Here is a 13751-nt window from a genome sequence, read left to right on the forward strand (position 1 = left end):
CAAGGGGGAGACGCAGCTTGATAGAGGGGGAAGGAAATCAGCGTAACACCAAGGATCCAGGAGAGCAAATGGGGGAAGAGGGGAAAGGGCTCTGGGATTCTTCCCTGGACGTCAGTGAAGAGAGCACTGGTCCTCCACTACCCACGCCCTCCCTGCGCAGAAAACTCCCGCACAATGAGAGGCGGAGACGATTGGGTGTCAAACAGCTTTTATGCTGGCAAAGGTTTAAGAAACGCCCACAGACAGATTCTGCTAGCGACTGAGACAGCCACACGGAGATGGGCTGTGTAGTCAAGACGGTTTAACCCAGGCCGTTAAGCTCCCAAACGGGGACAGTTTACGCACGAGTAACTCCAAACCACTACAAGTTTCATTGTCCCAAGCTCATCTGATTTTGTTCCTAACTTAAAAATTTATTGTCAGTTCACCAAATGACGACGTAAAACTATGAATAAAATAAAGTGCCATTGACCTAGTCTCTATTTTCTTGGAGAAGGTATTTGAACACTAGAAGAAAATTAAAGAAATTCTGAGTCATCGTGTGTGTGTGTGTGTGTGTGTGTGTGTGTGTGTTAAGTTGCATACCACCCTTCATCCGTAGCTCTCAGGGCAGTTTGCAGCATAAAAACAAAACAAAAAACATGTAAAATGTAATTTTTAAAAAACTGTTGCCAAGTAATGAAACTTTGGAAAATTATGATATAGAACATGTTAGCTATATATGGAAACGAAAAATGTGTCTGCAGGTTGACATTTTAACAGAATTACGCAAATCCGAAAGAAGGACACGAACAGGTAACTTGAAGGTTGTGAACATAAATTATTACTGAAATTAAGTAACCATTCAAATCAGTGCAAATAAGGATGTAGCAAGAGTCCTGCTGGAGGTTGGATCTGATTTAGTTCAACATCCTATTTCTCAGAATGCCCAGTCAGATATCGATGGGAAGCTTACAAGAAGGGCTCGCTTCTAAATACATGTAGAAGAAGGCTGATTGCCGAAGAATTGATGCTTTTGAATTCTGGTGCTGGAGGAGACTCTTGAGAGTCCCATGGACTGCAAGAAGATAAAACCTATCCATTCTTAAGGAAATCAGCCCTGAGTGCTCACTGGAAGGTCAGCTCCTGAAGCTGAGGTGCCAATACTTTGGCCACCTCATGAGAAGAGAAGACTCCCTGGAAAAGACCCTGATGTTGGGAAAGATGGAGGGCACAAGGAGAAGGGGATGACAGAGGACGAGATGGTTGGACAGTGTTCTCGAAGCTACCAGCATGAGTTTGACCAAACTGCGGGAGGCAGTGGAAGACAGGAGTGCCTGGCGTGCTTTGGTCCATAGGGTCATGAAGAGTTGGACACGACTAAACAACTAAACAACAACAACAGATAATGTGGATGTTTAATGTAATAGTTACATGAAATGTCCACATCATTCAATATGTCCAGACTATCATTCATGCTGCGTTATGATGTAGTGTGTTTGCAAGTTGGTTCAAGACCCATTGAGGTATTGATTGGCTTCTCTTATTTAACTCTCAACAACAACCACAGGTCAGATTCTGACCTTATAATGCTTGCCACCTCAGTTCAGTCATTTGCAGAAGAGTAAATGGTCAGACTATCGCAGAATAATCAAATAACTTAAAGTAAATGCATACTAATTTTGGATCTATTTCCTCTTTCTAAACTACAGACATTGTGAAAGCTTTATTAAATATTTAAGCCATAAAACGATTGCTATATTGATAAACTCTGTGTCATGGACTGGCTGGATGCAGAGGAGTGCAGCAGGCACCAGCGGGTACCTTCAGTTCTCGTAACTGCCTCATTGGGGCAAGATCTACTGGAAAGAGTTGCTGCGCTCACTAGGCCTGAGCTGTTGTGTTTCTCTGAATAAAGAGAGTTAACTTGACTGACAATGCCCCACACCCAGCGCAGCCAGCTTTTATGGCCGGTGGTGGACCAAACAGAAGACTGGGACTGTCAGGTCTGCCACTGGGGCACTGCGCCCCCACCAGGGTGCCAATTGGTCCATTTGCCAGCTCCCCACAGCCATCAAGACCATTGCTGACATCAGCTGGCCATGCAGTTGATTCTCACCCCCAGCTCTCCTCATGGCCCCATGCCAAGCTGCAACAACAACCACTGCCTGAAGATGGTAAGCAGTTTTAATATGAACCACCAGCACCACCACAATTATTCTGGTGTGACTTTATTGATCATACAAATAACGAAGCATTAGTAAGTTCTAATTAACTATGCCCTAGTAGTTCAAATACAGTTTTCTATCTTACCCAGAAGTATACTGTGAAGAAGCACAGAGGTGAGGCTGCACACCTAACAGATTCAAACCCAAAAAATAAGTGTCAAAATGCCTCTTTTTAACGTGGGATACACCATTTAGCAAAGAATGTCCTCCAACCTTTCCCACCCCATCTATCCCAAAATCAAGGAAGTAGCTGAGACATCTGTCTGACTTAACTCTAAACCTCCCCTAACTTTAACCCTGCCCACACTATACTGCAACACGACTGTGTTGTGCAAGAAGGAGAAGCATTACTACTAAATTGGGGAAAATATGTGTTCCAGCTCAACTATGAAAGCAATTATTCTAACCAGGATGGCAATTTTCACATTAACTCACTCCCCCCAAAGTATTTAAGGGAACATGATGTTGCAGATATTTAGCTTAAAATTAGTTATGCTGAACATCAGTCCAGTACAAATACCTCTAATAATAGTTTGTGGTCAAAAATTTAATACAAAATTTAATACAGAATGTAGCAAAAAGCACAATTCTATCGATCCATTGAGGTTTAGAAATCAATTATAATGTTCCAGTGTAATTGCTCCTTAGCAGAATCATTTGTTATGGGATATTAAAAGGCCAGTATGTGAGCAATCTTCATCTGGAAAATACAGAAAACAGAGAAAGAAACACACAAATGCTGCAAAGCCATGGGAGAATGAAATGAACAACATTAACAAGACCTCTGCCAAAACAAAAATTAAGAGCCCTGTTTTCCTAACTCAAATTTCCTTACCCAAGACATTATTTTATATTTTTTATCTCTCCCCTTGCAGCCCTTCTGAAACAGCTTATAAGACAAACACACAAACACACACACAAAATGCAGCTTAAATAAAAAGCCACACACACAGTAATCAGAGTCAGGAATAGCATCAACACTGTCCAAAGGCCTGTCTGAAACGAAAAAGCATAGATGGCCAGCAAAAGATGGAAAGCAAACAGGCCTGATAACTTTTTTTAGGAGAGTGTGACTACCAATATTCTACTGTTCCTTTTAACTTGCTGTTCAAGGCCAGAGTCCTCTGCACTCTTACCTAGAAGCAGCTCCCCATTGGGAACAGTTATTTCTGAGCAATAATGCACAGGATTGCATTGCAACTGAGGCATAGCACTGGCAAGAGGAGCTCATTTATGATCCCAGCATCCACAGAGGAACAGGTAAGTTATCAGGCCCAAAAGTTTACAATGCTTTTTTTGCAATGACATACATCAACACAATTAACAAAAGTTTGTGGTCTTTAATTTAAACACCTGAGTGGAACTCTGGATACACCTCTTTATAACAAATATATTGTTTGGTTTTATCATTATTTTCCTTTTTCTCCATTCTATGACTCACATCGTAAGATCTAACTACAACAGCCATCAATCCCGCTTAAAACTGAAATATTGCAACCTAAATTTTGGGAGGACAGAAGAAATCCATCAACCGAACTGGGGGGAAGGTAATTTCCTGCTATTCTCCCCTCTCCCTATAGCTCCCCACCCAATGTGCCCTAGAGGTGCCCCCAACCCACTGAAACAGGTTTGTAAACTGAGACACAATATACTGTATTCAACTTTTACAAATGCCAACATGTGTTCTACTTTGTTTTCCTTAATTACCCCCCTTGAGAGAAGTTTCACCTTGCTCCATGTGAAACTCAGGAGTTTTGCTGAAAACAGAAGCACACAGGGGCATCTCAAGATGTCAGCAGAAGAACAATCACCCTGTAGCAAAGATAGCAGGGGCAATTTGGATGTTTTATCTTAAATCAACTGAATGTTCATGTGAAACGAAGGCCACTTTCAAAAGGTTTTCCTGCAATCCTTGTGTCATGTCATAGCATGCATGCTGCTTACTCATCTCGCACACAGGAGGGTTGGAATGAACGTGCCGCCAGGGGAACACTGCACTGAGGAGTTGCCAGAGAAGAAAGGTTTAGTACAGTTTTACAATTGTTCAATGGAAGTGGATTCACATTTATTCTCTTGGTTGATGAGGAAAGGAAAGGGATCAGTATTAAAATGTTTTTAGCATCAATGTATTTGTTAATTAGCTATGCTGCAGTTTGTGGATTTCATTTACTAGGCTGTGTTTTTTTCTGTGCTAAGAAATACACACTCCTTCAACTCCAACTGGAAGGATAAGAGCTATGTTGAAAACATTGGCAAGGTGGGGGTATCAGATAAGCCATGGGGAGAATAGAGGAGCATTCCAGTGTTTTGAAAAGTTTCCTGATTTACTACAAACTGGTGTTCTGACTAGCTTATACCAGCCCTTTATGCAAGTTTATCTGGATTCCTAACAAGTCAGGAAATTCCAGTTTTTAAAAGTGTGCCCACATTTTTAAAGGCATTGTTCTTACCCCATTCCCACCCCTTCTCCAAACCTCTGATTGAAATGGTTTTTGTATTAACATTTCAGAAAGCCATTTCTTCCCTTCCTTCACCAGATACCCCCTCCTCTATGTTTACACAGATAACTGGGGTATTTCCAGCCCTCCACATGCTCTTCCATATCATAAAAGTAAATGAAATAGTTTTCCACATTGACAAGCCTTGTTTCAGACCTAGTGTTACTTAAAAGCATACATACATCAAGAGTATATACCCACACTGGAAAAAGAAGTTGTTAACGCCAAGAAACCTCCTTCCTAAAAATAACGATCTTTCAGTTCTCTGTATTACACAACTTCCTTTTGCAAAAGGAACACTGCATCTACTTAAAAAAAAAGTATCTTCCCCTTTCAACTTAAGCTATTGTTGCTTGTGTGAATACATAGCACTCAGCCCTTTGAACATGAATAATACTGTGTATTGTATATAGTTATCATTGCACAAACAAAACGCCATTGGCATCAAGGCTCGTGTTTCTGCATTTTCAGTGAAATCTGAACAGCAGTCTTTAGATGCCTTTTGCTTTCTCCCCTCCCCTACGAAGAGCTCAGTGCTACAGAGAGCACAAATCTCTATTCATCATCTCATATTGCTGCCAGAAGCAGCTCTGAAGGAGACGCAAACTTTTTCAAAAACAAAAACCCAAATCTTAGAAAACACTAAAGTCATACCTTCTTTAGATTCATCTGCCTCGGCGCTCATGGTATCACACTAAATCTCTGGAGATTGCGAGTGACGTGCGCGTCTGAGAAGCAGCAAAGTCAACTTCTCAAAAGAAAAAAAAGGGGGGCTGGGATTAAGAGAGGAAAAGTTCTGTGAAACCAACGAATCACAGCTCAGCTGCTCTAAAAGTTTCCGCCTCTTTCGGAATGGCATTCTGAGCAACTGTCTGAAAAGGAGCACCTTTGCAGACACCCATTTCATTTGCAAGGAATCACAGTTTATATATTTTATTCTATTTTAGCCTTTCAAATGGTGGACTTCTACTTGTTAGAGCTTGCTAAGCAGTGTGAGCGCACACATGCACATGAAAGGCAGTTAAGACAAAACAACAGAAAAGCCACTTAGTTTTTAATATCTCATTAAGAGGCTGACAAGCAGCATGGGCCTACAACCTCCAACTGTAATTGTCTAAAACAGTGTTTTGAGCTATTAAGAATTAACTTGATATTTGAGTATGAATTGCTTTATAGGGTGGGTGTGGGTGGGAAAGACTCAAGGAAGGAAAAGGTATATTTTAAAAAACAAAAATATACATAAGCATTGTTTCTTCCAGCTTTATTTTAAAATTCAGACTGTGGCTTTTTATCTGTCCATAACAGGAGCAATTTTGGTGAAATATTTTTGCCTCTTCCCCCCTTATCTGTGCATTTCACATCTTTACTGTCTCAGATCAGATAGATCTGGTGCTAAACCACTGTTTGTTGTAAGCAGAGTTTGGAACCCAAACCATGGCTTGAGGTCTGGGTATAGGGCGGTATATTCATCATCATCATCATCATCATCATCATCATCATCATGGTTTGTGCTTCCAAATGTACAAGGAAAACTATGACTTGCAGTACGTCTACTTTTACATTCTGCTCTTCAACTTTCCTAAATTGAAAGGGCCAGAAGCATATGGAGACAATGTCTGCAACTGTGGTTTCGGAGGCATTACAGTGGTACCTCGGGTTAAGAAGTTAATTCATTCTGGAGGTCTTTTCTTAACCTGAAACTGTTCTTTACCTGAAGCACCACTTTAGCTAATGGGGCCTCCTGCTGCCGCTGTGCTGCACGATTTCTGTTCTCATCCTGAAGCAAAGTTCTTAACCCGAGGTAATATTTTTGGGTTAGCGGAGTCTGTAACCTGAAGCGTATGTAACCTGAAGTGTATGTAACCCGAGGTACCACTGTATACCAAATCTTGGGGCTGGTTTAGATGATACGCACCTGCCTCACCTACTGGATAGAGAGGGGAGAACAAGCCTGCCTGCCAACCTCACCCAGACAGCATGCAAGCACCACTCGATTCTCACTATGTGCATGGGCGAGCATGTGTATGATATTATGCCTATGCATATACCAGATTTCATTTAGGAAATCAACTGGGAGGTCTTAGTGTATGTATGTGGGCAGCATTCACATATTATGTCCCCACATGCAGGTGTGGAGCCACCACAGGTGGGTCAAGTATTCTGGACAGGCAGGTATGTTCATGGTTCTCAAGGTACTTGGAGCCCTGTCTCAACTGGCTCAAAATGAGCATGAACCATAGTTTCCAACCCCACTTCAAACTATGGTGTCCAATTGCACGCAAAGGTTCATCAGTTCAGACATGATACAGAATCATAATTCGGTTTCCTTAGCCATCATTTAGGATGGCATCTGTATTACTACTACTACTACTACTACTACTACTACTACTATTACTTATATACTGCCCTTCATCTGCAGGTCTCAGGGTGGTTCACAACATAAAATCACAACGTTGAATATTGAACCTTTACTGTTGTCAAAATAAAAAAAATTCCTTCCAGTAGCACCTTAAAGACCAACTAAGTTAGTTCTTGGTATGAGCTTTCGTGTGCATGCACACTTCTTCAGATACACGAAATATGCACACGAAAGCTCATACCAAGAACTAACTTAGTTGGTCTTTAAGGTGCTACTGGAAGGAATTTTTTTTATTTTGACTATGGCAGACCAACACGGCTACCTATCTTTACTGTTGTATGAACTATCAGCTTTACTGATAGAGACATAGCTCTGTAATTAGCCTAATCTTAAGTTGTTTAAAAGTTTTATGCTTTTGTTTTGAAATTGCTTCTACTGAAGTATGTCCTAGGTAAATTGTTTTAATTTTACAGTTCAGGATGACAATATCAATACTAATGTTGCACTTTCTTCTTGCAACAACTCTGCACAATCTAAGTGTATTCTTCAATAGGCTTTTGTGGTGCTTTGTAAGACCAAAGGCTGCTGCAATTGTGTCAGTCATGGTAATTGCCATGAGATGTATTGGTCTCTTGTGGAAGAGGCACTGTTTGTACCAACAGTGCCCGAGGTGATTGTTAGACTACATATGAAGAAGCTCTCCCTGTGCCCTGTCAACTCAAACAAGCAACTGGCGAGTTACCAATCTCTTGAGAATTAAATACTGTTAATGAAAACAAGCAAACAAAATCTAAGTTATGTTGGTAGAGAATTTACTTGAGCAACAGAACAATATTTAACTTGTGTTTTTTTAAAGAGTGCTGTATTTTTCCTGTAACAGCAAGTTCAAAGCTCGGGAGTGCTTTTGAATCTGGCCTTGTCTTGCTCTGGTAACATCCAGACTGGATAGTTTTTAATTCATGACAAATAGGGTTGCCTTTTAAGTGTTCACAAAGAAACTTCATCTGGTTCTGAATACAGGAAGATATTAACAGGGGTTTTCCACAATTAACATTTTGCCACTGTTGAAATATCCCTGTTGTTTTCCAGTATGTTTCTGACCTCAGTTCAAAGTTCTCCTTTTGATCAATAAGGTCCAGCAGTCTTCAAAATTCCCTCCTAGGGCTCACTTGAGATGGCCCATGACTCATAAAATGGCAGTGAAGGAACAGAGCTGATAACAAAATGATGGCCAATAGAGACAGAAATAGGTATAATTGATGAGCAATTACTGACACTTCTATCTAATCCCTTTGTCACAGCGATTTCCTTGTGGTAGGGAATTCCAATAGTTAAGAACAGATATTGGCTTCGGAGGCAACATGATTTAGACTCTCCATTTTATTTTATAAATTTGTTCTTAGTCATACAATTGTTTATAGACTATCTTTTTAGGAACATCCAATGGTGGTTTATGTTTTATTTTAGGCAGAATTTGCTGATCTGTGTCTAAGCAGAGATGGCTTTTATATTTTCACTTTCACATGCGCCTCAAAATAGTTTTACCCATCCACAACTTCATCTTCCCGTCTCGTTTCACCCCTTTAACTTGTACCCTTTCCCCACTCCACAAACTGTCAGTTTCTTTAATCCCTCCATTCACATTTTCCCTCGCCCTGCTTCCCCTTTATTCCCAGTTTATCAGTACTCATTTTATAAATACTGGATTTCTCCTAAGTTCATTTAATGCCCCCTCTTCAAAGGAAGCTCAAACCATCCATTCCTTTCATCAGCCCCTCCTTCCTTCCTTCAAAGCCAGTTAACCACACTGCCCATTTTCTCACTTCCCCCCCTTTCTTAGCCTCCAACCTTGCATGCTACAGCCTCACTCTTGCTGGAAAGCATAGGGCGTTATGGGCACAACAGCCTAAGTCTGGCAGGCCCCCCCCCCTCCCCAGCTGGCTTAGCCTTTCAAGGCCCAGGGCAAGTGTAGCCAGCTACTCTCCACTATGCACAGGCAGTATCAGAAAGTAGCCAGGCACAAGGTACATTTTGCGACTGGTGGAGACTGGGTGCCAGGTTGGCAACTGATGTCTCAATCTGACTGGCCTCTCCAGCTTTTTTAAGCAGGTAAACAGAAGAGATTATTGCATTTATATCCCACCTTTTCTCTCCAAGGAATACAAGGTCCAACCTCCTCCTACAACAATCCTGTGAGGTAGGTTAAGAGGCTGTGACTGGCCCAGGGTCACCCAGTCTGTTTCATGGCTGAGTGGGGATTTGAACCCTGATCACCTAGGTCTCAGTCTGATACTCAAACCACATTGGCTTCCGAGAGTACTTCTGCTATGGGGCAGCTATATAGGTTAAGTAGGTAAATAAATGTGGGGAAAACAATATGTAACTCAGAGAAACACCTGAAATATTTTCCTTGAAGCTTTTCCTGACAGTAGGAGGAGGAGGCGGAGGAGAGGGTTCCACTCCACACCAGCAGCACTGCCACACTCCTCCCCTCGCCAGGCCAGGAGCCAGAGCTACCAGGCGCACATCAGAGCAAGTAGTCAGCAAGCGTTAAAGTCTAGGGAAGGATAAGCACAGGGGCGCCGGCGGTGGGTGGGTGGCTGCACCACTCGACTTCCCCAGCCTGGTGAATGCTTCTCCCCCCCCCCCCATAGCTAGCCTCTCGAGCACCCACACAAGGGACAGGATGAGACACCATGGGGGCAGAGCTAGCTGCCCACTGGGCAGCATGAGCTGGGGCAGGGGCCAGCTAGAGGGCAACCGCGGCAGGGAGAAAGGCAGCAGCTGGGGCAGCCTACAGGCCACGCTCCACATGTGTCCCATGCTTCATTTTCAGGCAGTGCTGGGCCCATACGCTGGAGGGTACCCTGCAGCCGCAGTGCCGCCCGTGTCACCCACCCCCCACTCCCTTCCTCCGCTACTGATGCATCCTGTTCTGGGTGTTTTCCCAAGCCCTCCACAGGAGATGGGGTGGATATGGAGAGGGAAGGAAAGTTCTGCTGTGCAAGCAAAAGTCCATGTGCAAATGGTACAACTTTATCGGATCCAACCCTTAGGCTACAATCCTATATCCACTTAAGTGGGAATAAGCACTATTGAATTCAAGGCGCTTCTTGAGTATACATGTATAGGATTGCACTAATGTAAGTATAGGATTGCACTAATGTAAGTAATGTAGCTGAGAGTGGCAATACATTGACACTGTAGTGCACAGTAACAGACCATGACATGTCAGCCCCTTTTACTACTAAGGTTCACAAGTCCTATGGTTCAGTATTTTGTGTAGTAGTAATAATCATAATCATAATAATTTATTATTTATACCCCACCCATCTGGCTGGGTTTCCCCAACCACTCTGGGTGGCTTCCAACAATATTTTAAAATACAGTGGTCTGTTAAACATTAAAAACTTCCCTAAACAGGGCTGCCTTCAGATGTCTTCTAAAAGTCTGGTAGTTGTTCTTCTCTTTGACATCTGGTGGGAGGGTGTTCCACAGGGTGGGTGCCACTACCAAGAAGGCCCTCTGCCTGGTTCCCTGTAACCTGGCTTCTCACAGCGAGGGAACCACAGGAAGGCCCTCAGAACTGGACCTCAGTGTCCGGGTAGAACGATGGGGATGGAGACACTCCTTTAGGTATACTGGACCGAGGCCGTTTAGGGCTTTAAAGGTCAGCACCAACACTTTGAATTGTGCTCGGAAACGTACTGAGAGCCAATGTAGATCTTTCAAGACCGGTGTTATGTGGTCTCGGCGGCCGCTCCCAGTCACCAGTCTAGCTGCTGCATTCTGGATTAGTTGCAGTTTCTGGGTCACCTTCAAAGGTAGCCCCACATAGAGTGCATTGAAGTAATCCAAGCGAGAGATAACTAGAGTATGCACCACTCTGGCAAGACAGTCCACAGGCAGATAGGGTCTCAGCCTGTGTACCAGAAGGAGCTGGTAAACAGCTGCCCTGGACACAGAATTGACCTGCGCCTCCATGGACAGCTGTGAGTCCAAAATGACTCCCAGACTGCGCACCTGGTCCTTCAGGGGCACAGTTACCCCATTCAGGACCAGGGAGTCCTCCACACCAAAACAGTAGTTCTGCCTTGTCAGGATTCAACCTCAATCTGTTAGCCGCCATACTGCCTCAAGACACTCACACAGGACCTTCACCGCCTTCACTGTTTCTGATTTGAAAGACAGGTAGAGCTCGGTATCATCCGCATACTGATGAACACCCAGCCCCAAACCCCTGATGATCTCTCCCAGCAGCTGCATGTAGATGTTGAAAAGCATGGGGGAGAGGACAGAACTCTGAGGCACCCCACAAGTGAAAGCCCAGGGGTCTGAATATTCATCCCCCAACACCACTTTCTGAATACAGCCCAGGAGGAAGGAGCGGAACAACTGTATAACAGTGCCCCCAGCTCCCAGCCCCTCTAGACGGTCCAGAAGGATGTTATGGTTGATGGTATCAAAAGCTGCTGAGAGATCCAGCAGAACTAGGAAACAGCTCTCACCTTTGTCCCTAGCCCGCAGGAGACCAGTGCGACCAAGGCAGTTTCAGTCCCATGATGAGGCCTGAATCCCAACTGGAAGGGATCCAAATGGTCCGCTTCTTCCAGGCGTGCCTGGAGTTGTTCAGCAACCACTCACTCAATCACCTTGCCCCAGAATGGAATATTTGAGACTGGGTAATAGTTGGCCATATTGACCGGGTCTAGAGATATTTTTTTTAAGAAGTGGTTTAATGACTGCCTCTTTCAGCAGGTCTGGGAAGGCTCCCTCACAGAGAGAAGCATTCACCACCCCGCGAAGCCCATCGCCCAGCCCTTCCCAGCTAGCTTTTATAAACCAGGATGGGCAAGGATCAAGGAGACAGGTGGCTGGTTTCACTCGTCCAAGCAGCCTGTCCACATCCTCAGGGGTAACAGATTGGAATTGATCCAACACAACTTGACTAGACAGGACTCTAGCACTCTCCCACCCCGGCCCTGCTCCCACGGTGGAGTCTACCTCTTCCCGAATCTGAGCGACTTTATTTGCAAAAAACTTTGCAAAATCATTGCAGGAGATCATGTGGCCCGTACTGGGCCCCGATGGAGCAGGTGAACCACCTGAAAGAGGCTCCTGCTGCTGTTTTCTGCAGATGCAATAGAGGCGGTGAAGAAAGTCTTCTTCGCCGTCGCTATCGCCATTTGGTAGGCTCGACACTGAGCTCTAACCTGTGTCTGGTCAGCTTCAGAATGAGTTATCTGCCACCGGCACTCTAGCCGTCTCAGCGATTGTTTCATTGCCCTCAGATCCTTGGAAAATCATGGGGCTGTCCGGGCTCCATGCAACCGGAGAGCGCGCTTTGGAGCCAACAGTCAATAGCCTTGGTTAACTCCACATTCCAGCGGGCAACCAGGGAATCAGCTGAAAGGCCATCAACATGGATAAAGCATCCCCTACCACTCTTTGGAAACCATTTGGATTCATTAAGTGGCAGGGGCAGACCATCCAAATCGGTCCCACCTCCCTGCAAGAGTTCTACAGGAACTTGAAGCTTCACAACTCCTGGGTTAAAAAAAAGAAGAAGACATTTTTTAGGATGCTTTATTCAAGGGAAAGTTGAATTCCCATACAGCTATTGGTTTTAATGTGCTCAAAACCAACGTAATTGGTTCCTGCCTTCCACAGATGTGTGATAAGGCGACATGAAAGTTCATTTGAAATGCATGTATGCAAAACAGGTCATCTAAACTGCATACTAAACACAGAAGACATCTAATAATGGCTTGGAAGCAAGCAGCTACTTTTTGCACTCACTCATTTTAAAACCTTAAACACACATGGCACCTGCCTCTCTCTTGAAAATCTGCTTTTATCTTCAAAAGAGTTTTGCCATGCAGTAGTATCCGTGTAGGGACGCGGGTGGCGCTGTGGGTAAAACCTCAGCGCCTAGGACTTGCTGATCGCATGGTCGGCAGTTCGAATCCCCGCAGTGGGGTGCGCTCCCGTCATTCGGTCTAAGCGCCTGCCAGCCTAGCAGTTCGAAAACACCCCCGGGTGCAAGTAGATAAATAGGGACCGCTTACCAGCAGGAAGGTAAACGGCGTTCCGTGTGCTGCGCTGGCTCGCCAGATGCAGCTTGTCACGCTGGCCACGTGACCCGGAAGTGTCTGCGGACAGCGCTGGCTCCCGGCCTATAGAGTGAGAGGAGCGCACAACCCTAGAGTCTGTCAAGACTGGCCCGTACGGGCAGGGGTACCTTTACCTTAGTATCTGTGTATGAATCCCATAAGAAATTAGATAGAATTAATGTTACAGATTTGATCTAGTTATTTCCCCCAAGATAAATGCATAATTCAGTAATCTGGACTCAGTTTAAAACTGTGTGAACAGACCCCAATTAAGGAATTCTTCTAAATTTGGTTCAAGCTTTAGAAAATGTAGTTGTATCAACATGGCACTAGATGGCACTTCATCACTAAGAAACCATATCCTTTTACACAGGAACAAGTTTGCTGCTGGTTGGAACACAACCATTAGAAGCATTAAAACTTCACAAGAATTTTACACGTTTGGTGTGTACATGCGCGCGCACACACACACAATATATATATTGAGGGAAATTAGCCCTCCCCACAAAAACCGACACCAGAACCAGAGGCACACAGAACGCCATCTCCAATCAACCACACCAGACCCAAACCC

General features: G+C 44.1%; 1 protein-coding gene across 4 annotated transcripts in view; it reads right to left on the bottom strand.

Annotated features, from left to right (window-relative positions):
* TNFAIP8 (TNF alpha induced protein 8) overlaps window positions 1–13751 on the bottom strand; it is a 47799-nt gene that overhangs the window by 19563 nt on the left and 14485 nt on the right. The window contains exon 1 of one of the 4 annotated variants that reach the window (XM_081213925.1): window positions 5360–5459. The exons of the other annotated variants lie outside the window; for them this stretch is intronic. Coding sequence (XP_081070051.1) covers window positions 5360–5390 — 31 coding nt within the window. The 5' untranslated portion in view covers window positions 5391–5459. Of the gene's footprint in view, window positions 1–5359; window positions 5460–13751 lie in introns of those variants that run through there. 4 annotated transcript variants of the gene reach the window in all.

This window comes from Podarcis bocagei (assembly GCF_964188305.1).
Source record: "Podarcis bocagei genome assembly, chromosome: 11".
Taxonomy (NCBI): Eukaryota; Metazoa; Chordata; class Lepidosauria; order Squamata; family Lacertidae; genus Podarcis; species Podarcis bocagei.